Genomic DNA, 24,982 nt, shown 5'->3' on the forward strand with positions numbered 1-24,982 from the left:
GTCTAAATCCGTGGATTTCTGCTTCCAAAGTCCAAAGTGAATTGCCGTGTGGTTCTTAGTAGCCTGTTTTAAGGAATGAGTTGTCTTTAATCAATTTCCTGTCCTTTACTCTTGGTTTGATTTTCTCAAGCATGAAGCGCCACCTTGTGGATACAAAGTATTTACTGTTACCATCATGTCACCAACAGTGAAACAATGTTATTTTGTATGCCAGTTTTAAGGTTATTTGAGATATTTCATGCAACATTTGAGGCCCAAGTTGTTCATTTTTAGTGGTAAAATGTAGGATTTTTTTCCCATAAACAAATGCCTTTATGCATCCATGAATGATTAAGTCGGGGGTTAAAAACTACAGCTTTTCTATTCAACCAGGTTTGGCAAAATAGGCTATAATAATTAATACTTTAAGTACTGATTATACTTATATACAATACCAAAGTAACTTTCAGTAACGTAACGTTTAGGGAATAGTCCCTGAAGGTGATCTGTTTGCTGCAAAAAAGTAGTAGGCCTATGCTTTTTCCTATATCACAATGTGATATAGGTGCAATGCACAGTGTCTATAAAGAGAGACTTCTGCAAATATCAGCATTGTTCACACATAACTATTCTATATTTGTCCCAGTTTATTCCCTGTTCCATTGCAATGTAAATATAAAAGTTTCCTTTCTCCATGTGAATGACATCAGCTGAAGTTACCATAGACCAAGGCTGTCTAGGCTATATTGTTACTATATTGTTACCCAGTACTGAATCGCATCAAGTAAAACATTTTGACTGTGCACACCATTTAGGAAATCAATCATAAACCCGGAACCCTGGTCCTCGCAGCTCGAGATGCCTATTTTGGTTGAAGAGGGGCAGCTGGGCGGTGTCTCTCTCTGTATGGGTGGAGCTCACAGTCAGGAAATGTCTGAGAGCTGGGAAACAGTTTCCCTCGTTCGCATGAGTTTGATGGAGGTAGGCACAATATGGACATCCATAGTTTGACCAGGCTGCTTTCACCGGAGAACCCGCAACATGAGTTCAACATGATGAGCTTGAGCAGAGAACAGCGCAACGGTAGGTTTATCAACTTTTCTTTTCATTTCTTCTTTCTCTAAATGTTCTCACTTGTAGGCTGTGTCGACGAAGAGCCAGTTAAAGCCGCAAAACATGTAATTATGCAATTGTTGTTTGTATTTTCTGGAAGGTAAACGTTTGCTTCAGTTTTATTCTGAGCACCGTGTGGAACAATGTTTTACTCCCGCGACATTTCCGTGATGAGTGCGTCACTATTTTGTTGCTAAGACAACCGAGGAGGCAACCGTGGCTGGGTATGTGTCATCACGACACAGTGCATCATCAAAATAAATCTAAAGTAGTATCAAAGGTACTCAAAAGTTCTGAAATGGTCCATTTCAGAATAATGTTAAATTATTGGATTTATTGATTCTTTAATGTGTTTATCACTTAAATGTTTCAGCTGGTAAAGGTGGATCTGATTCATATAGGGTGGCTCAATTAGTAGTTAATGATAAATTACAATGTATTAGTTGATTATATTTTGTATTAATAATCTCAATGAACTAGTAATAAAAGCATTAAATTAAAATAGTACATTGTGTACCTTTTGAAATGTAGTTTAGTAGAAGTTTGTCATTACTAAAGCTCGTGAGGCCTACATAAAAATGGCATTGGACATAGTTACTTTACATTACTGACCTTATTTCCATGCACTCTTTACTCCTGTACATTTCTTTTAAGAGGAAAAAATATTGTACTTTTGTATCATACTACCCGACACTGTGAATTCAAGGGAGCTCAGTCTTTTCTAAGATCATTTTAAGGAAAAGTGAGTAGCTGGATTCAGGCTTTGTTTATGTTGATGTTCTGTAACAATAGATGGTTTCAAATCATTTTAATGAACTACAGCACATGCCTCTCTCTGTCTGGCTTGATGTCTGTTTGGATGGACTGAGCCATGTAAGTGTTGGATAACAGCCCAGTGCGTAAGTCATGGGAAGTTTCCCTGCTGGCTCTGTGGCTTCATGTACTCTGCCATTACTACACTGCCATTACTGCTGTCATTTTTAAGTAAGCCATGTCTGACAGAACAGCTCATGATTTTACAGTGAGATCATGGTGTGTACTTCCCATTTCTTATTTTACTTATATGCCCGGGGAAGTCCCATTTTGAGCGCACCATATAGCAAGTCTTAATTTGAAAGATTATACTGATGATAGTGATTCAGTCCATCCTCAACAGAGCAGTGTGCAGTTAACATAGATGGGAAGCTCAGCACATAAGCAACAGGCTTAAGTAATTTCCTTTTCTGTACAGTATATTGCATTACTTGTCGGTTGTCTGATGACATTCAGGAAAGAAGATTGTCACCCACATTGTTTCATTAGAAGCTGAATGTTATCATATCCAGAAGGGGAGGTGTTATTGGTTTTATTTTGGACAAAATGTTAACAGGATGTAAATGCTTACAGGCCCAATGTTGGTAAATAAAACGGTTTATCAGAGTAAGGGGACCAAAGGGCCCAATCTTCCTTCCTCCCATGTTGCACAGTCTGATACTGGACATGTGCGTCATTCAGCCCACTGCCTCTATATTTAGAGGTACAATGTGTGCTTCCCCTTAGGGTGGAGTGCTTTACAAAAATAACTGGATTTATTTTATATATATATACTAAGATTTCCAGTTTTATTCAGCACACTTACGCTCATTTTTGACTTAAATCCACTTAACTTCTCAATAAAACCACTATTTCTGTTTTTTTGTTTCAGATTCTGAGCTGCAGCTGCCCTGGCATCTATGAGGTGCATAAACGTGCATGTCAGAAACAAGCTGAAAATGCAGGGGGCTATTGCACGAGTGTGTATGGTGGTGGCCGCTGCCATATTAAACCACCCCTTGCTCTTTCCCCAAGAGAACACCACGCTCCCAGACCAGGATGAGGAGCTGATAACTCGCATGCAGGAGCGCGAAGAAAGGCTGGAAATGGAGCAGGCCAGACTGGAGAAGGAGCTTTCACAACTGGACTCAAAGCAGGAAGAATCCAGTTCGGAGGATGGTTATAGTTGGTACTTTTGGGGCACTGTGTCTTTCGTCATATTCTTCACTATCGAGATGTGCAGGGTGCAGGGTGGTGCCGACACAGAAGTCCGGCTAGTTGAGGATGAGGACATGTTTTCAGAGTATGGCTCTGTCACCCCCAGGACCATGGGGCTGGATAAAGATATCCTGAGCAACTTCTGTGACAAATGCACCTACACTTTGGCTCATGAAAACTGGAGGGTGAGGGAGTTTGTCGAGGGTTTTGCCGATGACTTGCTGGAATCGCTGAGGAGCGTATGTGATCGGGAGGCAGACATGGAAGTCGGGGACTTTGTTGGAGTTGGAAGCATGTTCGAGTCTTGGACGGTGTGCAAGCCACTGACCTGCGACCTGATAGTGCCTTTCTCCCCTCCAGATCCGTTCTCCTTACAGTTCCGACTGTGGTCCAGTCCCTCCAGTGACATACCTCCAGACATGCAGGGCTGCGGCAAGATGAAGGTGACCAGGTTTGGTGAGAACGAGGAGGGCTGTCTCTGTGGTTCTGCTAACCTGGGAGAGGACATGCTTTGTCTGTTGCATAGCAGGGACGACACACTCAAAGTCAGTCCTGATAAGCTGCTGTGCTCCAGGAACACGCGTTTCTTAGCCAAAGATCAAGTCATGAAGTGGTTTCAGATCTCTGTAACCAAAGCGTGGGGACGCATCTCTCACAAATACGACTTTGAGATCACATTTCGCAACCTGGATGCCGCCGGTGCTCTGAAGATCCGATTTCGTTCAGGAAAAGTCATCGTAATGAACATCATACCGGGGGTTCAACTGGAGCATACTGACGCTTATTTTGTCTCACACTTTCCATCAGATTGTGACAGCTCTCCTGACCCATACTGGCCCCTTTCTTTGGCTGTCTATGAGAAGAATTTGCTGAAACATTTTGCCAAACGTCTACCGCAAAATCCCTGTCACTTACACTGCCTTCAGATTGTTACTTTCCTACACAGAAAGCAGACAGGGCTCACGGGAAGAAGTGCCCTCACTAACTACCACTTAAAGACTGCTGTGTTGCACTTGTTGCTGAGTAAAAGGCCCTCTGCGTGGGGTATGGAGAGTGTGGAGCACAGGCTGCGGGATGTGCTCAGTTTCTTGCAGAGAAGCCTACATGAGAAGAGACTTCATCACGTTCTGATTGGGAACAGTAAAGTGCCAGAAGAAGTGCAGCTTCCTGAGATAATTCGAAAAGCAGAGCCCATCAATCTGTTCCGGTCGCTGGTGTTGCAGAGGCAGCTTTATGCAGCGACACTCAGGCATTTCCACGAGATGTTGAGAAATGCATCTGTGCTCATACAAGAGTACACACCGCAGTTATCAAACGGAGGTTTACGCCACAGCCTGAATGTAAATGTGTGAGCTTTGGCAATGTTTCTCAACATGACTTAAGCACTAGCAGCGTACTCAAACAGAAAGATGCACTTAAGTTATTTCAGTTACAGCACATATCTTGATGTATAGTGGTTTTTGCTGCATCTGCATACATTAGCAGAATTGCAACTGTGGGTTCTGTTTGAAAAATGTAGTCTCAAAATGGCGTAATCCTGCAATATTTTATCATTCGTTATATTCTAATTCAATCTATAGGACTGTTTTTGAAGCTTACGAGTCATATAGCTTGTTTTATAGGTGTTACATGGGGGATATACTGTATTTTCAGTACACATCCCTCTCCTTTAAAAGAAGCAGCAACAAGTCATCTAAATGAAAGATGATAAAAGTAGAAATGCATCTCACCAGACAAGCAAAGCACCTTTATCAGTTGGAGCTAAAATTGAAAAGAAATACCTCTCATATTATGCCGGTATGAACAGGGAACTTTTTTTTTATTCAACAGTATACAGTAGCTGTGTTTTTGTTTTCATTCATATTGTTGCAAATCTGATGGCAGCTATTAAGTTTTGTAATGTTCAATGTTTAATTGTTTTTTTTCACCTGTTACATTTGTATCAGTTTATCAAAAAGGACCACCCTTTGTAGACTGGGGAGAAAACATAATGTATCTTATTATGACATATTCAGATTCAGGCCAGTCATTACATCTACATTTTTTATCAAAAAAGCTCTGCATCATAGAAAAAAACCCTTGATTTATATTTACCTCACTGTACCTCATTCCCAATGTAGTTCAAGTTTTTTTCATTCAGTAACAAAATAAATCTCGATTGTCCAATAACTTTATAACTGAGCCCCTTTAATGTTAACTCAGTGTATGTGCTATAGTATATTTCCTATTCCATCAAAGTTATATAGACACAAACATGATTTCAGGATAACCATGAAAAAAAACTAATAGAAAAAGGGACGGTTCTAAGTTTTGACACATTGTTTTTTTCTACAGGCCATAGTCGTAGTTAGGTTTCCCTGCGATGTAAGTCTTGTAGAAGGCCTTGTAGATGTCCACACTGTGCATGGTGGCTTTGACAGCTGTGTCCTCCAACATGCACTCTGTCCACTTCTTCAGCTCAGGTGTGCTGTCAAGGCAGCTGAAAAGACAACGGGAATCAAATCATTCAACCAAGACCAAATTACACCACATGAACCTTGTATATTCTCTGCTCAGTTGAGATTGAGGGCTCTTCCCTGTGCAAGTATGACTTGTTTACTGTATCCAGTATCTTTTTATATATATTATATTTTTTTTTGCTCTTGTCCATGAGGGTTTTAAAATGCTTCTATAAATAAAATGTATTTTTTTCTAAATATCCTGAGCGATTACTACTTACTGTAGGAGCTCAAACATCTCCATCCTCTCAAACCATGGCCACATCATGTAGTCGATCATTGTGATGGAATCGCCACCAAAGTACTTGGTTTTCTTATTAACGAGGTCCTGAAAAATAAACATTGCGTCCATCAGCACCGTAAACTAGTCAGGTACAGTTATTAAAGAAGGGCACATAAGTAATCTTGCATTACTTATTATCTTTGGCTATTTATTATGATTCATACATGATCACAGCCAATGCTCATTCCTGGGTACAATTTTGACTTTACCATCTGCCAAATCAAACATTTCTGTTGTATGTGTAAAGAAAACAGCAGCACTTGACTTTGCAATCTACCTCATTTAATTTGGACAACTTCTCTTGCAGTTCTGCTTCCAGTCCAGAGACATCATCACCATTCTTTCTCCCCATCGGGATCTTGTAGAAGTATGGTGTTATCTGTAGAAAACGGTGGCATTAATACAGTATGATTATTTGACGATAACAGTAGGCACGTATGTGTTAAGAAAAACCCAGGCTTTAGATACAAGACTTCATAATATAAGATACCTTGGAAAAATGCTCTAACATCATCTTTTGTTGAGCTTTCCCATAAGGAGAGGAAGGAAGCAGCTTCTTCTCAGGGTAAACTTCATCCAGGTAGTCACAGGTGATGGGAGACTCATATATCACCTCACCAGCAGAGGTCTCCAGTGTTGGGACAAGTCCTAAAGGATTCTTCTCAAGGAACCAGTCAGGTTTGTCTTTTAGATTGATGTTGATGGTGTCGTGCCTGAAAGCGAAAAACAGGCTCTTTAGCTAAAAGCAAAGATTACAGGTTTTTCAGGTTTTGGTATAAGTGAGGCTATGGATTAAAGTAATATAAAATGTGTCTTTACTTGATTCCTTTGGCACTCAGCACCAATCTGGCCCTCTGGGCAAAGGGGCAGAATCTCATGCTGTAAAGTCTGATGTGGTCCTTGGCAACTGGACCAGGTGCAGCACTTCCTGTAAGAAAAAAAAAAATACATACAATTTCCATATATGACAAAGTGCGAGAGCATATTGATTTGTTTGCTTCCATTAATGTCTGAAATTAACCATTTCCATTTAGAGCTGCAACAATTAGTTGAATTGAATAGTTGTTAACTATTAAATGAATCCCCAACTATTTTCATAATTGATTAATCGGTTTCAGTCAGGAAAAATATCAAAATGTGAATATTTTCTGGTTTATTTCCTCCTCTATGATGGTAAACTGGATATCTTTGAGTTGTGACTGATCAACATCTTTCAACAATGTTCTGAGATTTTGGGAGCAAATGAAAAAAATGGCTACATGACAATATGACTGATGGTAGATGAGGTAAAATAAAAATACAAAAGTGAGTTTGTAATTTGGACTTTTTGTAATACAAACCTGTTATCTATTGTTAACTTTACGAACAGGTCTGGGCGGGGGTAAACGTTACGTAATACACAGTCACCATGACTTTGCAGATATATCGTTTGTAAATGCGTCTAACTTAAGCACAAGACAGAATAAATACATTTAAAAAATCAATGAGTGGTCGAACACTTGGCAGCATGTAACGTTCAGTTTACCTCAGGTTTTAATGTAAGCCAATGCATTCAGTTGAAAATAAAGACATACACACATATACCTGATTTGTAACGTACTTTTCAGGTTGAATGAAGTGAAAGAAAAAAACAACTGCTGGCAAAAAAAATGACAGCAGCCTACGAGATGTTTTTACGGTAAGCAGAGTAATCTTTGAAAGTCTTACCTTTGGCGAAACACTTCTCAGTAGACATCTTTGCCTTTCAGGTGGCGACTGCGATCTCGACACGAACTGAAAAGGTCGGTAAATGACAGAAAAGAGGGCGTAATTTCTACACACAGCGATATGTGGCTGAATTATTTAACCCTACTTCCTGTATGGGCGTGTCAGGTAAAGTATCAGCCAATAGCATGAAAGAGGGGGTTCTAATGAGCAGTTTTCTGGTTGCCAGGGTTACCCAACGACTCGCCCTTTCGTTTGTTGCTAATGAAATACAGTTTTTTACTGTGTGTACTTTTATTTTTATCCTAAAAATGGATGACATGGGAAGTTTAGAAGTCAGGTATGTCGCTGCTAAACATATGCTTACCTATTTTTTTTTTGCTTCAGTACAATACATATAATGTAGTATTTATCTCAGGCGTACATGGCTAATATTTGACTGTTTTACTCCCTCCAGGTGGATACAAGGTTTTACAAACAAAAGTATCGAGTTTGTCGACAATAAAACAGTGTGTTACACATGCGGGAGTCATATCTGTTTTCTCAACCTGGAGACAAAAAAGCGAAGTCTGTTTCAGACCCCTGGCAGAGGCATTGGTGCGTTCACAGCCAATGGCAACAATCGGACTTTTGCATTTTCCGAGCAAAAGCTATCTCCTTCTATATTTGTGTACATGTTCCCCGAGTTACAGTTGAAGAATGAACTTAAAGGTAAGGTGTTATCTCCCTTCTGTCAGATCATTAGCTAATTATACGCCAATGCCATAATATTACAACTTGTAAATGTTGTATTTATCTGTGGTTCTATACATCTAATTTGTACTACTACTACGACTACTTTGTACTTTTTACTTTACTACATTTATTTGGTAATGTTAGTTACTAGTTACGTCACAGATTCAGACTATTAATACAAAAGATTATCATCAAATACAATAGGATTGTATTTTACTTCACTTTATCAGCTGCAACATTAGATATTTACATTAATCTCTCAATAATTATAATCCAATTCTGAAACAGGCCAGTCTGCATAATGAGTACTTTTTGATGCTAATACTTTTGCACTTTTACTTAAGTGACATTTTGATTGCAGGACTTTTCTTTTGTACCAATTCTACAGTGTGGTATTACTACGTTTACTTGAGTCAAAGCTCCAGTACTTGTTCCACCAGTGGTTCTATGTCATTTTCGTTCTAGATGTATTGCGTTGTTGAGTTGTTTCTATGCATCCCTCCTACATTTGTTTTCCCTCACACAAATTCTAAATAGTTTCCATCGATATTTTTTTTAGGAACAGCCCAACTGGACTACACATCTCTGACATTAAGTGACGGTGGTCCTTATTTGGGCTGCTGTTCCTCTCTACCAGACTTCACCATAACTGTGTGGTAAGCCATTAAAAGCAGCACACCACTTTATATTGTGTACTATTCTCAGTTAGGTTTATTTAGGCTGAGCAGCTCTGTTACTGTAATCATGATTGTGTGATACAGGAACTGGGAAAATGCTGAGCCAATCTGTACACAACCACAAGCTGGACAGGATGTCATTTCTTTGGTGTTCAACCCTTTGAATTGGCTCCAGCTCTGTGCTTTGGGCGCTACATCCCTCACTGTCTGGAATATTGAGAAGAGTGCCAGCTTTCATATCCTAAAACCAAGGTACAGCAGACCTGGCTGTACAAGCAAGTTGTTGCACTGCATTTGATTTAACTGATGAATGAACCTGTATTACATGCATTTATCCTTTTACATAGAATAAGCAGTAAGTGCAATGGAGACTGATATTATGTATGTGTATGTCATATTTGTTGCATTTCAGTGTGATTGAGCTTCCGGCAACTGATGGTTCCTTTGTTGAGAGATTGGTTCCCACATCTCATACTGTCAGCGACAAACTGCCCTATTTTGGTCTTGAGATGCCTCCATCAGCCATCTCAGGGCTCAAGGGAGACAAGGCAGAAAGCATTGTGGTATTGTTATACAGTAATACAATAAAAAGAACACAGTTTCACCAATTAATATGTTTTGGTGATACAGCTGTGATTTTTAGATCTATGAATCTATTTGTTGGATTTGTTGTAACTTGTCAGGCGCACAAACAAAGACAAAGTCTAAACTGTTACTCCACATGTGTTTACACAGACTAAACTCTGCACCAAAGCCAGACTAACTCCCACTGCCATCTGCTGGACAATTACATCAGAGCTTTATGTGGGCTGTGCGGAAGGCTTTCTGCTCCTTGTTGACCCAGAGAGTCTCTCTGCCTCAGTCCTCTTCAACCCCACAAGTAAACAAACACTCACACTGGGTCGTATAACTACTCTTCCAGATAAGTATTGCCTAATTTTATTTGGCAAAACTTATAGACAATAGAAAAAACGTTTACATCTGATTTGTGTTTCGCTTTTATTCAGCTGCCGATGCCATCCCTGAACTCAGACGGAGCAACTTTCAAGGCTTAACCGTTAACAAGAATGGTTTGATCGCTGTAGGAAAGGTACTATCTGCTTGGTTCACTGATTATTACAGATTCAAAATTTGATTAAATATGATACATTATTTTGTCTGCTAATTGGCGATCTGATTAACAATTTTAGGCATCTGATCAGGAATTCTCAATCACCCCTTTTCAAAAGCACTTGAATGCTTATGTTTTACAGGAGAGTGTGGTGAACTGTCTGCAAATCAAAGGGACACAGATCGACATCACACAAACGTGGCAGTTAGAAGGACCTGTCACAACTGTGATGTACTCCCCTGACCGTGAAACATTACTTTTATCTTCCAATACAGTAAGTAGTTAAATGTTCAACGGTGTGGAGTATTGTACATAAAGCCACCTGATATTCCATCAAATAATAACATTATACTTGCATGAAAAGATATTGAAATGTGAAAAATAATATATGAGAACATAACAGGGTTCTTTTTCTTCAGGGGCAAATCTACACGTTGAACCCAACCCACTCAGACAAAATTGTGAAGGTCCTTGATGTTCTCAGCGGCAACTTCGTGGCAGCAGCTTTGTTACACACAGACAAGAACATTTGTGTGGTAAAAACTTTGTGTTGCTCAAGAATTACAGTGTCTCGTGATGGCATGTGTAATTTAGGTCAATGTGTCTTAAGTGAGTGGTGATGTTTGTGTTTTTGCTGGCTGTAGTCAGTGAGGGATTCTGGTGAATTGCAGCTGTGGAGCTCTGCAGATGGCATGTGCCTCGGCTCCCTGTCTCTTCAAGCTGAGGTCAGATACACAGCATATGAACATTCATAACATGTCAGTAGTGTCATAGTAAAACACTTGTTCTGAAAGCATGTAATCTTGTCTTTGTCTGTTTAGGTGACAGGTCTGGCCTGCTGTCCTATTGCACAATATGCAGCTGTTGGAACGGCTTCAGGAAATGTCTTCTTTATTGACCTGAACAGTGTACAGCAACCTCGCCTGGTTCACCGAGTTCATCTCTACCACACTCCCGTGGATCACCTGGTGTGAGTATCCCCCAATCCTTGAGTGTCAGTTTAATACCTTATTGGTGACAAAGTATCTCATCATACATTTATGAAGTAGGGGCAAGAGGACAACTACTCATCCACTTCTGGTCAGCAATACAAATGAAAATGTCACATTAAATGCTTACAGGCGTGTGTGCGTGTGTTTATGCTTTTACAGTTTTGACCAAGATGGGCACTATCTTTTCACCGGTGCCTCAGATTCACATATCTATGTACTCGATGCAAGGCCATCAAAGAGGTTTGCAGTCATAGGATACACAGGTAGATACTTTTTTATATTCATTAGACATGTCACTGCTGTACTGTATATATCAAAACACTGTACATATTAATGCAAAGGTAATTTCCGCTTAGAATATATATGCTGTACAGCTATACATTAAAAAAAAGTTATTTAAAATATTTAAAGATGCATCCTTTTGTCATTTTCTTTTCTTTTCCAGTTGTTCCAGGACCCATTTTGTCACTGTCCACTCAGTTTATCAGGGACTGTGAGCAGGTGAAAGTTCTTGCGCTGTGCACTGGAGAGGAGGGAAAAAGTCATAATGGTAGCCTGCTCATAGAGCTCTCTCTTTCTGCAAGGGACCTTGAAGGTACATCGCTGATTGTGCTGATTCATTCACTTAATCTCTTGATATATATATCTATATATCTATATATATATAGATATATATATATAGATATATAGGTAGATTTAATTAAAGGCATTTTGGTTATTGGTAAAAAGTTATGTATTAAGTCAGCATTGGTTGAACATCCTACAGTGATCTGGCACAGAGGAGAGAGAGCTAAAGCCCAGTCATTTAAACACGTCTCCTGAAACTATGTTTATGGTTCAATTTCTTTTGTGTGATGAGTTTGTCATGGCCAGCACATTATTCATAAGATTATGTGATGATGTTAACCCAAACAAATTCAGGGAGGATGCAGATATGGGAGGAGTGATGCTGGAACATTGAACGAGATTTAAATTGAAACTGGGAGTTAATTAATCAACTCCCGTAGGTGAGCAGAGGTTTGCAGGGTAGTGACGTTATTTAATCAATATTCAATAATTGTGCTGGTTAGTAGAAATTTATAGTAGCCTGTAGCTTCCCTTACTTCACTTTTAGAAAAACTTTTAGCAGTAAATAATGGAGCTGCAGTTTACTACGCTTCTACTTGCCTTCTCTTCTCACTTTGTTTCCAAAGAGAAAACCACAGCCAAAGATGTTACCAATTAAAGATTAATGGGACTCAACTGGACATTTTTATACAATTGTTTAGAAATGTGGTCAGTAACACTGTGAAAAAGAGATAAAAACGACTGAACCGTTTACAAAAACACACCCATTGTTTATGCAGCCTGTAAAACTATGTTGAACACAAAAGACCATGAGACAGACGGGTCTCTAGAGGAAAGTTCAATCATTTAAATCTAGAGTGTGCCCATGGATGACAAAGGAGGAGGAGGTGCCAGTTCATCTCCTGGGCACTTCCGAGGTGCTGTTGAGCAAGGCACCGAACCCCCAACTGCTCGGGGCGCTGGTCACTAGCAGCCCCCTCGCTCTAACATCTCTCATTAATTGCATGTATAGGCCCTGTTTGTGCATGTGTGTATTTCGGGTCTGTGTGTGTAACATGTATAATAATAAGAGTGAAAAAAATCCAATTTCCCCGTGTGGGATTAATAAAGTAATTCTTCTTCTTCTTCTTCTTAGTCATAGAACTGAAAAATATGCCTGTAGTGGGTTTAAGGTGCAATCTCCACGATAGTTAAAATCACAAATGACAATTACTTTGGTAATAATCAATTGAGGATTAAAAACACAACCTAAAATTGTATAACAATGTTTATATAGCCTTTCTATATGTGGTGTATTTTATATACACGCTGATTCTGTGCCAAGACCAACAAGTGAACAATCCCCGACTATCATTTTAGATGTGTCGATGTAGGCTCTATGTAGTAGTCAAGTCAGTTTTATTGTCAATACTTCACATGTGTTATACATACAAAGGAATCGAAATTACGTTCCCCCCTATCCCATGAGTAGACATACATCCAGACAAGACAGAACATGACACCACCAGGGCAGACAGGACATGACAACAGTAGAGTGCAAAAACATACAATAATAGCTGTCACTACTGACAGGCATTGCTTCAGTTAAACCCAAAAAGGGAGCCAGACTGTTTCCAGTCATTTATTTTGTAATACTTTGATGATGTTCCTCTACTGACCTGTAGGTCCAGATTGTGTAGACCGACATGGCTGTCTATCTACTCACATCCTCAGTGTGTCCAGATATGAAGTGCCTCATCCACTTAAATCCTGTGTTCTGGGAGTCAGTGAGATCTTTGCTTACTGCAACAAGAAGAAAACTCTTCAGCGATTTCAGCTTCCCCAGGTTTACTGCTGCTATTATGATCCTTATTCTCTGTCTTCATCTACCTGAAATATCATTGATACATTATTATAAAATTATCATTGTATCTATTATATAGAAAAATATAACACATTATCCGTTTTTTTGCCCCCAGGACACAAATGGTCTCTCTGGTCAACAGGTGGTCCAGCTCAACCCAGAACAGGAAGTGAGGGGTCACCCTCTGGGCCCTGCCTCTCTCGTTCTGTCTCCTCACCAGTTATGGCTGGCTTCTGTTGGCCGAGATGGCCTCCTACTCATCAGAGAAACTGCTTCCATGGTAGGATCTTATTATTATTAGGATTTTATTTTGTTTGATTTATTTCTTGTAAACATGTGAATCATGTTTTATTGTCTGTATTACAATGGTCATGCTGCACCTATAGGAGCGGTACATTGAACTGCAATGTCATTCATGCCGTCTCGGTGGAGTTCGGAGTGTGTCCTTCTCTGCAGACAGCCAGACACTCCTCACTGCTGGCTTTAAAGATGGCTCTCTTATGTGCACTGATCTCAGGTAAAAACAAAAACAAACAACAAGCAGTCTGTCATGCTTACATGATGCACAGCTGTGAACAGTAGAGGGAACTGTTGGCCACAGTAGTGATGCCTCTCTTATGCAGTTTGGTATAGTGCACATTAAACAGTATTTTTCATCTGTTACAGTTGGCCTTGAGGGACAGCAGTAAATAAATACAGCTGAAGTGTTGATCCAGGGGAAATCATGGCCACCATTACCAGGGAAACAAAGATCCAATAAAATGTCATTGCACAATCTTCTCCCTTAATCAAGTCACATTACACTTCTGCCTCCTCTGCTTGCTCCGGCCCACTTTTGTTTTGAATTGTAAAAGTATGTTTCTTCTTTTTTCTTAGCCCTTACTTCTTCTTAGGAAAACAGCTGTTTTATATTCCATGAATTATAATTTAGCTTTTTTAATACATCTATTATTAGTTCAACATTTGCACAAAGAATAGAGTTCCCACCAGTTTTTAAAGATGTAACTACATATGTGTCAGTTATATAAAGATTTATGTCTGCAGGAGGAACCAAGCAAAAACTAATTGCACTTTGGTCTTTTCATGGGAGTTGTTGCAACTATACAAATGTAAAATATCACCAACCTTATCCGTTAAGGTTATTCTGTTCTGACGCTTGAAAAGTCATAGTTATATTACACATACAAAATGGCTACTTAATGTAAAATTATTTTATCATAAGGCACAAGGAATTATGGAACTCTACCATTCACTTTATGGATTTATGGATCAACTCGCTATCATTGGACCTCCGTAACAAATATCTTGTCTCTCATTGTGTATATCTTGTGCTTCACATGGCTCTATACAGAATTAAAGGTGTGGATGCTGATAAGGCGAATGAAGCTTCTCAGTACAGTCAGTTTATGGATAATTTCTTGAAGAACATATTCAAAAGAGAGAATTCCGTCCTCATCGCTTTGCCTGAGTGGGGCCAAGGGTCTCCTGCTGGTGCTAAATACCCAGAGGAAAGTGAGGTAAATGATATTCTATTCTATTTTCAGCAGCAAATTAGAACAAAATAACAGTACACTGACTGTGTTCAGTGAACTCCAAACAGTACACGGCAATTACAGAAAATACACTCACAACCTAAAACAAATGCAGGCAAAATTTAAAAGCCCTGCAATAAATTCTACCTTTGTGATTTATAGAAACAATCCTGAGTATTCCCTCGCTGTTATAAATTGATAAAGAAACTATTAGAAATGAATCTTAATTAGAAACACCTCTCAGAACAACGCAACACAATTCAACAGCATCACACATGACAACATGCTTCATGAAATTGAAGCTACTCCTCTCAGTTATGGACTTAGAATAATGAAAAAATAGTCCGGCTTTACTGTACAGTGGATCATGATGGTGCTGTAGGTGATAAGTGTGAGGAAATCCAATACATTTGAGGACCAAAACAATATATGTGAATTGTTTATTGTTTGTTTCTGAGCTGTTTGAGGGAGTAACATTTTGTGTCAGTGAAACTGCTTTTATTAATCTAGATCTCTGCATTATTTTTATATGTTTTGTGAACACTCTGCAGGTCAGTGGTGGTGCAGAGACTGTGGATGTGACAGAGCAAGATGAAAGTTATAACAGCCTGCTGCATGCTCCACCTTCACACTCCACCTGGTTGGAAAGCAGGCGAGAGGCAGTAAGTGACTAATGTGCTGAATTATTTGCAGTGGTGCATACTATGTGTATAATGTTAACTATGTGTAGATACTTCTTCTGTGTCTCTATGACGCTGCAGGTGGAGGATTTAGAAAGTGACTATATTTGACAGTTTCTCTGTGCTAAAGCTTGCTTTATCACCACATATTATAGAATCAGCAGTCAACCAATTAGCACCTGGTGCAGAGGTATAAAGCAGATAAGCATTTGTAAATTTGTTCAGTTCCTTTGTCACCTGATAAAGCTTCTTGATAACAATAAATTGATACTGAAGGTGTGGCCGTCTTTGAATTGTGGGTTTTAACACATTGACATTCACACATGGGAAACAGGCAAGCAGGCCTTTTCCAGCCTGCTTCTATGCTACAACATGTTTCTTATCTGACTCACATGTTCGTTGAGGAGCTCTGTTTGAATCAAGCTGCCTCATGTTGAGTGATAAAGTGCTGGAGAGCATACAATTATTATTTTGCCCATCATAATTAACATGCACATTTAAGGTTTACTTGCTGTAAGAAGGTGTTTTGATTGTATGCACTTTAATTCTAAATGATTCAATAAATACCTCACTTGTTTTCAATCTGTTTTTTTAACAGGCTATAAAAGAAGATAATGAGAAATATTCTGAGACGAAGAAAACTCTTAAGAAAACCGTCAAAGAGTTACGTGACACTGTAAGTGCGTATTTCTTTTTGTTTTGTTACGTATTTGTTTATTTTCATCCTTACTTAAGAAGATACTCATTTGTCCTTGAGCAGAAAACCTAAAATAACATCCCACAGTACATGTAAGCACAACTATGGTATCATTAAACATTTTTAAGTATAAACTGTAGGCCTATGTGGAATTCTGGTAATAAATACATGAATGAACTAGAATGGCACTCAGAAATCTCAGATCAACGCCAAGGCCAGTGGTGCATGCAAGCCAGTAGATTTTCCATATTCCTGCTGACAAACAAACAAACAGACAAACCGAGCCGAAAACATGACCTCCTTGGCTGAGTTTATAATATATATAGATTATTTATATTTAAGGTAGGTGCTCAAGGGGGTACACAGAGGGGTGTTAAAATGTTCATGAAAAGTTTGTCTAACAAACGATATGTCGACTAAACTGTGTTTTCTGTTTTGTCAGATCCAGGAGATGATGCGTGAAAATGACAACCTTCCAGATATTGAGCGTCTGGAACAACAGGAGTTCAACCTGGATGTTGAGGAGCAGAGGAGACTGGAGGCCATGGGGGAGCAGGAGGTTACTCGGGTAATGCACGCATACACAAACTTGAACCCAATACATTTTTTCTTTGAGGGCACGAAGGAAGGCATTCTTAATAATGCAGTCACATTGTAGGTGCAAAGCGAAGTAGAATGGGAGATTTTAGCAAAATGTTACCTCCGTGATGTCCTAAGGAGAGAATGCTGGGATTCCATGAAGGTCAAAGGCAAGGCTATTAAGGTAAGATGGCTTATGACCAAGCACGGACAAGTGTTGTTATTGTCTTACTATCACAGTATCATATGATCTGTACTAAGATATCTAAATCACTTCTGACTGTCCACCACAGGCCTTTCACTCTGACCATGAGGTGAAGAACTACCCTCTGAAAGAACGGACAGAGAAAGATGTGGAGGACATTCGCAGGGTTCAGAATATGAGGAAGTTTGAAAAGGCTGTTTGCACCGTAAGCAAAACTGATCCACAGGCTGTTTAGATACTTGTTAACACTGTAATGAAAAGCACATGTGAGGAGTTAGAATGGATTAGATAATACATGTTTACTGTTTCTAATGGGAAACAGAAAGGCAGCGTGCAGACATTTTCTAAAAGCTGCGATAATGCAACCTCCTCAGCATGTCAGTTTTCACTCTCTGGAAATACATTTTACGTCAAAAGCATTCAAGTCATAATAGGTTTACAGCTGGAAAATAATATGATGCTTTGAATCACAGTCCTACATCTGACCTTTTACTGTTGTGGGTTTTTAAATGTATATGTATGTATATATGTGCCAGTCTGCTAGATTTATGGCTATGTGGCCCAAAGATTGTTGTTAGGTTAGCAACCTTCACTGCAGTGTTCCTGAGATAAAGTTTATCCTACAGCCACAGATCTCAGTCCTTTCAGCCCTCTCATTCAAAGTATTTCTCCCCACCTTTCAACTGCAACAGAACAACAGCCTACAGAAATGCTCTGACACAACCAGTGCAAAGCAAGAAGAGCAGGGGGAAGAAGGCCACGAGGCACAGAGTCCTGCTGTGACGGGAAGTTTCTCCGATCAGTTAGGATGTTCAAATCCTTACCTCTACGATCAGTTTCACTTAAAAACCAGAGAACAGAGGATCAACCAGATAATTCTGTTGCAGGTTAGAACATGTTCCAAAATAACTCTGGGAAGAAAGCAAAAACTTTGAAGTACTTTTCCAAAACATACTCTTAAAAATGCATAAAATATAGAGAGTGAATTAAAGAGTACATATTAGAACTGATAGCTCCCTCGTACATAGTTATTGGCATCATGATCACAAATACTTCTTTTCTTTTGTCAAATTTGACTCAACTCTGAACACAGGATGTGATCTATCGCATCAAGACAGCTTTCAACGCTGAGTTTGAGGCCATGCACAAGCAGAAGGTGCAGGAGCTGAACCGTGTGAGGGAACGGAACAGACACATCCGGGAGATCATGCTGGAGCTGGACATGAACGAGAAGCTGTGGGAGCCCAGCCTGACCAACAGCGAGCAGCCAGAGAATCTGCTCACTGTGGACGACTCTGAGGTTACTGACACCTAAACAGTTCACATGAAGTTCAACAAACAAGGAGTTCATGTTGATCTACTTTGTGGTTTGTCTTGAAATGTGAGATAGTGTGTGGTCAACATTTTATGAGATACTTTTTCACACTTTACCAAAGAAATATGTCCCATTCTAGATCAAAGCAGAAAAGTACCTCACCCCAGAACAGAAAAAGGAGGAGGAGAGGAAGAATATGGAAAGGCAAAAACGTCTGGCTGCCAAAGTATGCTGATACGATAAATGTGTTTTTGTTTTGTAACTCTTGTCTGTCTCTGTTTACAAATTCTTTAAATACTTTCATACACGAAAGATCTACTTTTGACAAGAGTACATTTAACAGTCCTTTACCAAAAATAAATACGTTTATTAATATCCATAATATGTCCATGTGATGTACAATATACAAAGCAGGTGATAAAAGTAGTTCAGGTCTGTCATACTGATTTGTCTTTGAATTACAGGGTGATAGTGTCAGAGACAGGGCTCTCGATGATATGATGGACGGAGTGATTGAAGTGAAAAAAAAGGACGTCTTGAAAATGGTGGGTGAAAATGTAATTGGTATTTTTAAAGCATTACTAGTGTAATAGATTGAACCCAGTTGTATTGTTATTGTATGATATAAAACAATATGCAAAATGATAGACATATTTCTTCTTGTGAGAGACTATTTAGGCGACTCACTCGTTGGATTAATTAATTAAGAGACAATTTGACATACTCAACTTCATTTCAACTTCTGAAATGGGAAGATTCAGTGATTTTCTTTGTCATATATGACAGTTAACTGAATAGATTTGGGATTTGACTGTCGATGAAATACACTTTCTGATATTTTTTTCAAATAAACCTTAATGTAAATGTAGTTTTTTTATTTTTCTCACTCCAGCCAAAATGAAATGTTCACACAAGAAAGTGTTAATTATCTCTCTTAAGCCAAATAATGTCTTAGGGTTTGTTTTTTTTTTACAAAGTTTTTTTTTGTAGGCAGTGTCAGTTGAATTAGACGAATCAGCACAAAGTGCACATAGTTTCTATTGAATTGACTCCACAGGAAATACCTCCGCCTGAGTTTGTTTTGACCAAACTTAACATTCACTGGACTGAGGAGGAGAAAAGGGTGTTTAAAGAGTATGAGAAGAAAAGCAATGACCTGAGTGAGGAGAAGGAGAAATACAAAAAGGTATTACAGTAGAAACATTCACTATTGTCTTTTGCTATCAGAACTATGTTTAACATCGGATCAGGGACCAATAGAAATCATCTGTGTAATTGCAGTCAATGGAAACGGAAATTAAAAAACTACAGGCATCCACCAGGGATGTGACCGCAAGATTTGATGAAACTTTGACAAAGCTGTTTGAGAAGAAGGTGAAATGTGAAATGGCTATTTATCAGGTGAGCCAACACACAGGTACACAGATCATTATAAAATATGATATTTTGTATGTGACACCTTAAAAAAAACCCAGTCCAATGTTGTTTTTGATGTATTTTACAGGAAGAGCTCAAGATAACCTATCTGGTTTATTCAGTCCTCATTGAAGATGAGATGAGAAATCGGGAGCTGGAGCTCAAGCTCAAACTTGAAAAAACATTGGCATACAAGGTCAGAAAACTCAGTAATGCTGAAAGAATGTATGACTGCCAGCTTCAGTTTCTGTTATTTGAGAGACACCTGAGTAAATTACGTTCTTCCAAATTCTAGTACAATATCTACAAATCATTGAGGCGTGTTTTGCAAGAGCTAACCTGTGCTCATTTTAAGACTCTCTGTCTTATTGACCGGTATTTCTCTGACAGGATGAAATTGGGGAGGAGGTGAAGAGACATGAAGAAGAAGTGGAATTGTTTCACGAGACCTACGACAGCATCATAGCTGAGGACAAAGTAAGCCGGCTGGTAAAACACTGAAATCATTTCCACCGCAAGGGCTGGTAAACATACATAATATAATATGCATCCATGTTTCCAAAGGTTCTTGACAAAGAATTCAGGAAAGAGTTCTTTGATGTACCAAGCCATGTGGTTGATCACCTGTATAAGTTATTCAAGCGTAGGCCCAGGTTGGTAATACTTATTTCCACATTGTAAGTTGTTCATTAGCTGCTCAGCTGCTGCTCACTGTCTTTTATGCCTCAGGGTTCAAAAGATGAGGACCCAGACCGACAACAACACCAACCCCCTTAAAGAGCAGCGTCTGTGTGGTTCTCTGGCTCCTGATGCACTCGGAAAAATGTTGAAGGCCATGGAGGAGCTGGATGCTCCGGAGAATATACCAGAAGGCCTGAGCCCATCAATCTGGGAGAGGTTTTGTCTTGTTCGTAGAACAAAAGTAGAGAGTGAGCAAAAGGTAAATGAGGACACAGACAGGTTAAAGACTGGACATACAGACATTGCACTTCATTTTCTTAATCTTAAATCACTTCATTTTCCTCTCACTGTTTGGAACGCCCTTTGCAGGTGAAAGTAAAAGCTCTGACCCTTGCTGAGATGCACGCGTTCCTTCAGAAGAGGAGAGATGAGGAAAATGCAGCTCAAAAGGAAATTAAAAATCTCTCTGACGGACTTGAAAGGTCTGTGATGTTGTCATTCCTTCCGATTATAAGCAGCTGTGTTTGAATACATTAGGCATTTTTATTTATCACCTATTAGGGGCAATAAAGTGTGATTTGTTCTATTTCTCTATGCAATTAACCCTTTTTTGTTGTCTAGCCTGCATAAGGAGAAGAACCTTTTCTTGATAGACATCATGGTGCAGGTCGTACTCAAACAGGGCCAGGTGGAGGTGTCTACCACAGACCTGACTGCTGATTACACTGACTCGGTCCTTCACCACAGGAATGTGGTGGAAAACATCAACAGCAGCATAAGGGTGAGCCTACATCACCAGACACACAGGGAGCCTTACTGCTAAACAAGGATATATATTCTTATGATGAATCTATATACAAAAATACTCAGGGGGTCATAATTACAATGCAAATACAACACTAACAAACTATTTTCAGTTTGATTTAAGGTGACAACTTCAAGTGGTTGTCAAATACATCAGTAATGAAAATGCTTATCAAATGATTATTATCTATCAAACAGACATTCGCAGCGAAGAAGATCGCCCTGATGGTGGAGTGCAAAGACTTCCGCAAGGGCATCATCAAGCTGCAGTGGGAGCACAGGATGATGAAGATGCAGATAGAGGACCTCAACAACAAGGCGAGGGACATCCAGATGTTACGACTCTCAGAGGAGCAACAGGACGTGAGTGTAATCAGGACACTGAAACACGAGTAATGCTGCTTCTTTAGTTTTTCTCAGGGATCCCTCAATCAAACACTGTCTTGGCCTTAATACGGATAGAAATAACACTTTCTGAGGAATAATGCTACCTGGATTGTAAATAGACTTTACCTTGTACATAATTCATGGTAATTATATGTCATACGTTTTTTTTTTTAAAGCTCAGCATCTGCTTGAAATGGCAACAAAGTCTCTGCATTTATGGTGAACCTATAACCTTGTCAGCATTTCTGGCCAAACCTCAGTCGTTAAGATCGAGGCAGGTATTTTGGTTTTGGCAGTATCAGAAGTTTTGCAAGCTCAAAATTGTTACCATCCCTGATGGATGATCTTTTGTTATCTCAGACACACCCTATTCACGCAATTCCCCACCCTGTTTTCTTGTTCTTTTTGCATCTTTTAAAACTGAGACCAGTAAAATATATATTATGCATTCTTTATTCCTGCTTTAACATCTAAGTCACGCTAATGCAATTATTAAGAAGGTTCTCTGCGTCTTTTAGAAGCAAATAGACGTGAGACGGCAGTTTAATCAAAAACAGACCACAAATGCTGACAGGAAAATACTTTGCTCCTGGTTGCAATCCTTTAACACCTTCACACATTGTAGAGTTGTGTTATTCGTGTGATGTTCCTTTTCTTTCTTATATATATGTATATATATATATATATATTATCATCATTTCAGGAGCCTTAGACCTAAGATTTCCATTGCCGGTAATTGTTGTGCAAATGATAAATAAACACCTTGAAAACACAAGTTATTATGTAGTCGTGATATAAAAAACAACAGGGAGGTGGTTGCGCAATGAAAAAAAAAAAAAACGATCAAATGAGTCATCCATCAACTTATTTTCAAAAGTCGATGAGCATGGCACACACAAAACATGTTTCCAGACCTGTTAACGCCAGTTTCCCCTGGCAAAGCATTCAGGTAGCTCTGCTGTGGTGTGGCATGCAGCTTCCTCTCATTGTTTAGGCCCCCGAAAACCTTGAAAGAAAAACACTGAGTATAGACAAGTCCATCCTGAGGGATTCTGAACATTTTATGAGGCATACTATTGTGGGGTGTTCCATCACAGGGGCTAGATACTTTACAGAAAATCCTGTTAAGACACTTTATTTTGCTGCTTCTTCATTTCTCACGTCGTACAAGTCAGTTATTCCCTTTTCTTTCCAGTATCTCAACAAGACAGATCGAGACAGTCGCGTGTCTAAGCAAGTCTCCATTCTGGAAAAAACCATAGCTTTCCAGGAAAAGGTAACAAAAAATTAACAATGTGATTTCAACAGTCAGCTCTGTGTTGTGTGCTTTCTATACCTGACTGTTGAATTAATATACATCCTATGTTCTACTTTTAGACTCATCTCAAGAGTGTGCAGCATCGCAAAAAAAAGATTGAACAGCTCAACCGACAGGCAGCAATCAAAGCTGAGAAGACCGCAAATGTAGAACAGCAGCTACCTGATATGCAGGTGACTGTGGCCGAGAGGAGACACATCTATGAAGCAATAGGTAATAAAACAATAATTTCAGCTCATTGCAAATGAACCTTTTAGAGTCTCTTTTGACTGATAATGTAATTTGTGTGGTGGTTTAGCTTCAGAGGAAGGCCAGGCGGCTAAAACAGAGGAGCGCTACCAGGAAATCGTTCAGAGGAGGAACTTGCAGGACTTTGCCAGGGCGCAGGCAGAGGATCTGGCTTTCCTCGAGGCAGAAGTTGAGCGTCTGAGGATGAAGAACTTTCCTTCACTTGATCAGCTGAAACACAACTGAGCAAAAGACTTCTCTTCAACAGATAACACAATTTTATTTACGCTCCTCTTAGCAAGTTAACACAAAATCTACAACTTAACGCTGTGAACAAGAATGGTAAAGCAGCAACAAATAAAACTATTCTTTAACTCAAGATATTTGAACTGTGATTGTTTTAAAGCATATCTATTAGGTTCTGAAGTCTTCCTCTGTGCGGTCAAAGTGCAGAATGCCGTCATCCAGACCAAAGAGGTCAATAAGGCCCGACAGACAGGCCTTTCGTCCGTCTATGGGGACTTCTGTCTGGAGCTCATACAGTGCAGCCTGTGCACATCTCCTCCACTTGTCAATCAAGGTTTGGAGCTGTGTTAAATCATTCTAGGAAGAGAGAGAGAGAGAGAGTGTCATAAAAGTACATTAAATGTTTATGTCCAAAGCAACCAGGACATATTTAAAGGGAGCTGGTACCTTGCTTCTGTACATTTTAACCATCTTGAGTCGGCGCAGAGTCTCCATTTTGTCTTTAACCTCCTTCCTCAGTTGGTCTTGTTGTTGTGCAAAGTCTTTGGAAGGAGGATGTGTTGGTTCGGGAATGGGTCCAGAAAAACTCTCACTCCCTGATGATCTCTCTTTCTCTTCATTTGTGTTTACGCCAACATCGGGCACGATCAGTGGGGGGTTATTAACTGCCTCCTGGGAATCTGCTGAAACTTGTTGGACATTCTCCTCCTCATCGACACAAAGGCGTTTGGCCACAGAGAAGGGCGAGGTGAAAGAGCGCCTTGATCTCTTCAGCCTCTCCCTCAGTGAGGAGCTCAGCTTTTGATGATGCTGTGGAGATGACAAGTGAATGCATCATGACAGACAAGGGCGCAGTGGGACAACTAGCAGGCGTTGAGATTGTTTTTAAATTGCACTTCAGCCTACCTTTTCCTCCTTGTATTCACAGGGACTTGACTCTGCAGAATTACAGGGTGAATAATAGGCTGATTTGTCTGCTTTAGGAGTGATCTCCATCGGTGAAACTTCCTTTGACTCATGTGAACTCACTCTGTTGTGGATAACGTAGTGACACTAAGCTAGTCGTCTTAGCTGCCGTCTTATCATGAAACACGTAAAAACAACTAACACGAATACTCAACCAACCGTATTGATGAACGTTTTCTCAATAACTGATGAGAAACGACCTCTTTTTTAATCACAAAACGCGAACTACGACACAAAACTGAACGCGACGTCTGACTTTTCTGTTTTCCTTATTTTGCGGCTCAAAGAAAACCTCCAAAGTCAGCGATTGGACAGAATTTGATGACGCGTTACTGAAAAGGATGCTGGGAACTGTAGTTGTTGGAGATGCTGGATACAAAAACTACTGGCCACACAAACTATAACTTAAAAAATAA

General features: G+C 39.5%; 4 protein-coding genes across 4 annotated transcripts; 2 read left to right on the plus strand and 2 right to left on the minus strand.

Annotated features, from left to right (window-relative positions):
- Positions 1-944: 944 nt before the first annotated feature.
- Positions 945-4,454, plus strand: itprip (inositol 1,4,5-trisphosphate receptor interacting protein; the record flags this gene model as incomplete). Its single annotated transcript, XM_083923274.1, has 2 exons — positions 945-1,062; positions 2,777-4,454. Exon 2 carries the CDS (start codon positions 2,805-2,807, stop codon positions 4,452-4,454), a length of 1,650 nt encoding a protein of 549 aa, XP_083779400.1. The 5' UTR covers positions 945-1,062; positions 2,777-2,804.
- Positions 4,455-5,081: 627 nt separating this feature from the next.
- Positions 5,082-7,727, minus strand: LOC310953372 (glutathione S-transferase omega-1-like). Its single transcript, XM_083922396.1, has 6 exons — positions 7,591-7,727; positions 6,703-6,811; positions 6,374-6,596; positions 6,161-6,262; positions 5,822-5,928; positions 5,082-5,581 (listed from the first exon to the last, which is right to left on the minus strand). The coding sequence occupies exons 1-6, from the start codon at positions 7,616-7,618 to the stop codon at positions 5,431-5,433; spliced, it is 720 nt and encodes a 239-aa protein (XP_083778522.1). The 5' UTR covers positions 7,619-7,727; the 3' UTR covers positions 5,082-5,430.
- A 171-nt stretch (positions 7,728-7,898) lies between these two features.
- Positions 7,899-23,622, plus strand: cfap43 (cilia and flagella associated protein 43; the record flags this gene model as incomplete). Its single annotated transcript, XM_083923145.1, has 38 exons — positions 7,899-7,927; positions 8,045-8,298; positions 8,882-8,978; positions 9,084-9,251; positions 9,412-9,562; positions 9,735-9,879; positions 10,007-10,089; positions 10,253-10,384; positions 10,530-10,646; positions 10,755-10,835; positions 10,932-11,080; positions 11,262-11,365; positions 11,548-11,697; positions 13,334-13,494; positions 13,628-13,792; positions 13,899-14,029; positions 14,864-15,029; positions 15,596-15,706; positions 16,323-16,400; positions 16,864-16,989; positions 17,080-17,184; positions 17,294-17,410; positions 17,913-18,092; positions 18,299-18,505; positions 18,660-18,746; positions 18,985-19,065; positions 19,578-19,706; positions 19,802-19,921; positions 20,025-20,132; positions 20,327-20,413; positions 20,501-20,589; positions 20,666-20,876; positions 20,987-21,099; positions 21,239-21,398; positions 21,620-21,784; positions 23,004-23,084; positions 23,186-23,339; positions 23,425-23,622. 38 exons carry the CDS (start codon positions 7,899-7,901, stop codon positions 23,598-23,600), a joined length of 4,968 nt encoding a protein of 1,655 aa, XP_083779271.1. The 3' UTR covers positions 23,601-23,622.
- Positions 23,623-23,753: 131 nt separating this feature from the next.
- sfr1 (SWI5-dependent homologous recombination repair protein 1) lies at positions 23,754-24,816 on the minus strand. The gene is made up of 3 exons (XM_083922578.1): positions 24,507-24,816; positions 24,048-24,410; positions 23,754-23,957 (listed from the first exon to the last, which is right to left on the minus strand). Exons 1-3 carry the CDS (start codon positions 24,594-24,596, stop codon positions 23,769-23,771), a joined length of 642 nt encoding a protein of 213 aa, XP_083778704.1. The 5' UTR covers positions 24,597-24,816; the 3' UTR covers positions 23,754-23,768.
- Between the last annotated feature and the right edge of the window lie 166 nt (positions 24,817-24,982).

This window comes from Echiichthys vipera (assembly GCF_963691815.1).
Source record: "Echiichthys vipera genome assembly, chromosome: 11".
NCBI lineage: Eukaryota > Metazoa > Chordata > Actinopteri > Perciformes > Trachinidae > Echiichthys > Echiichthys vipera.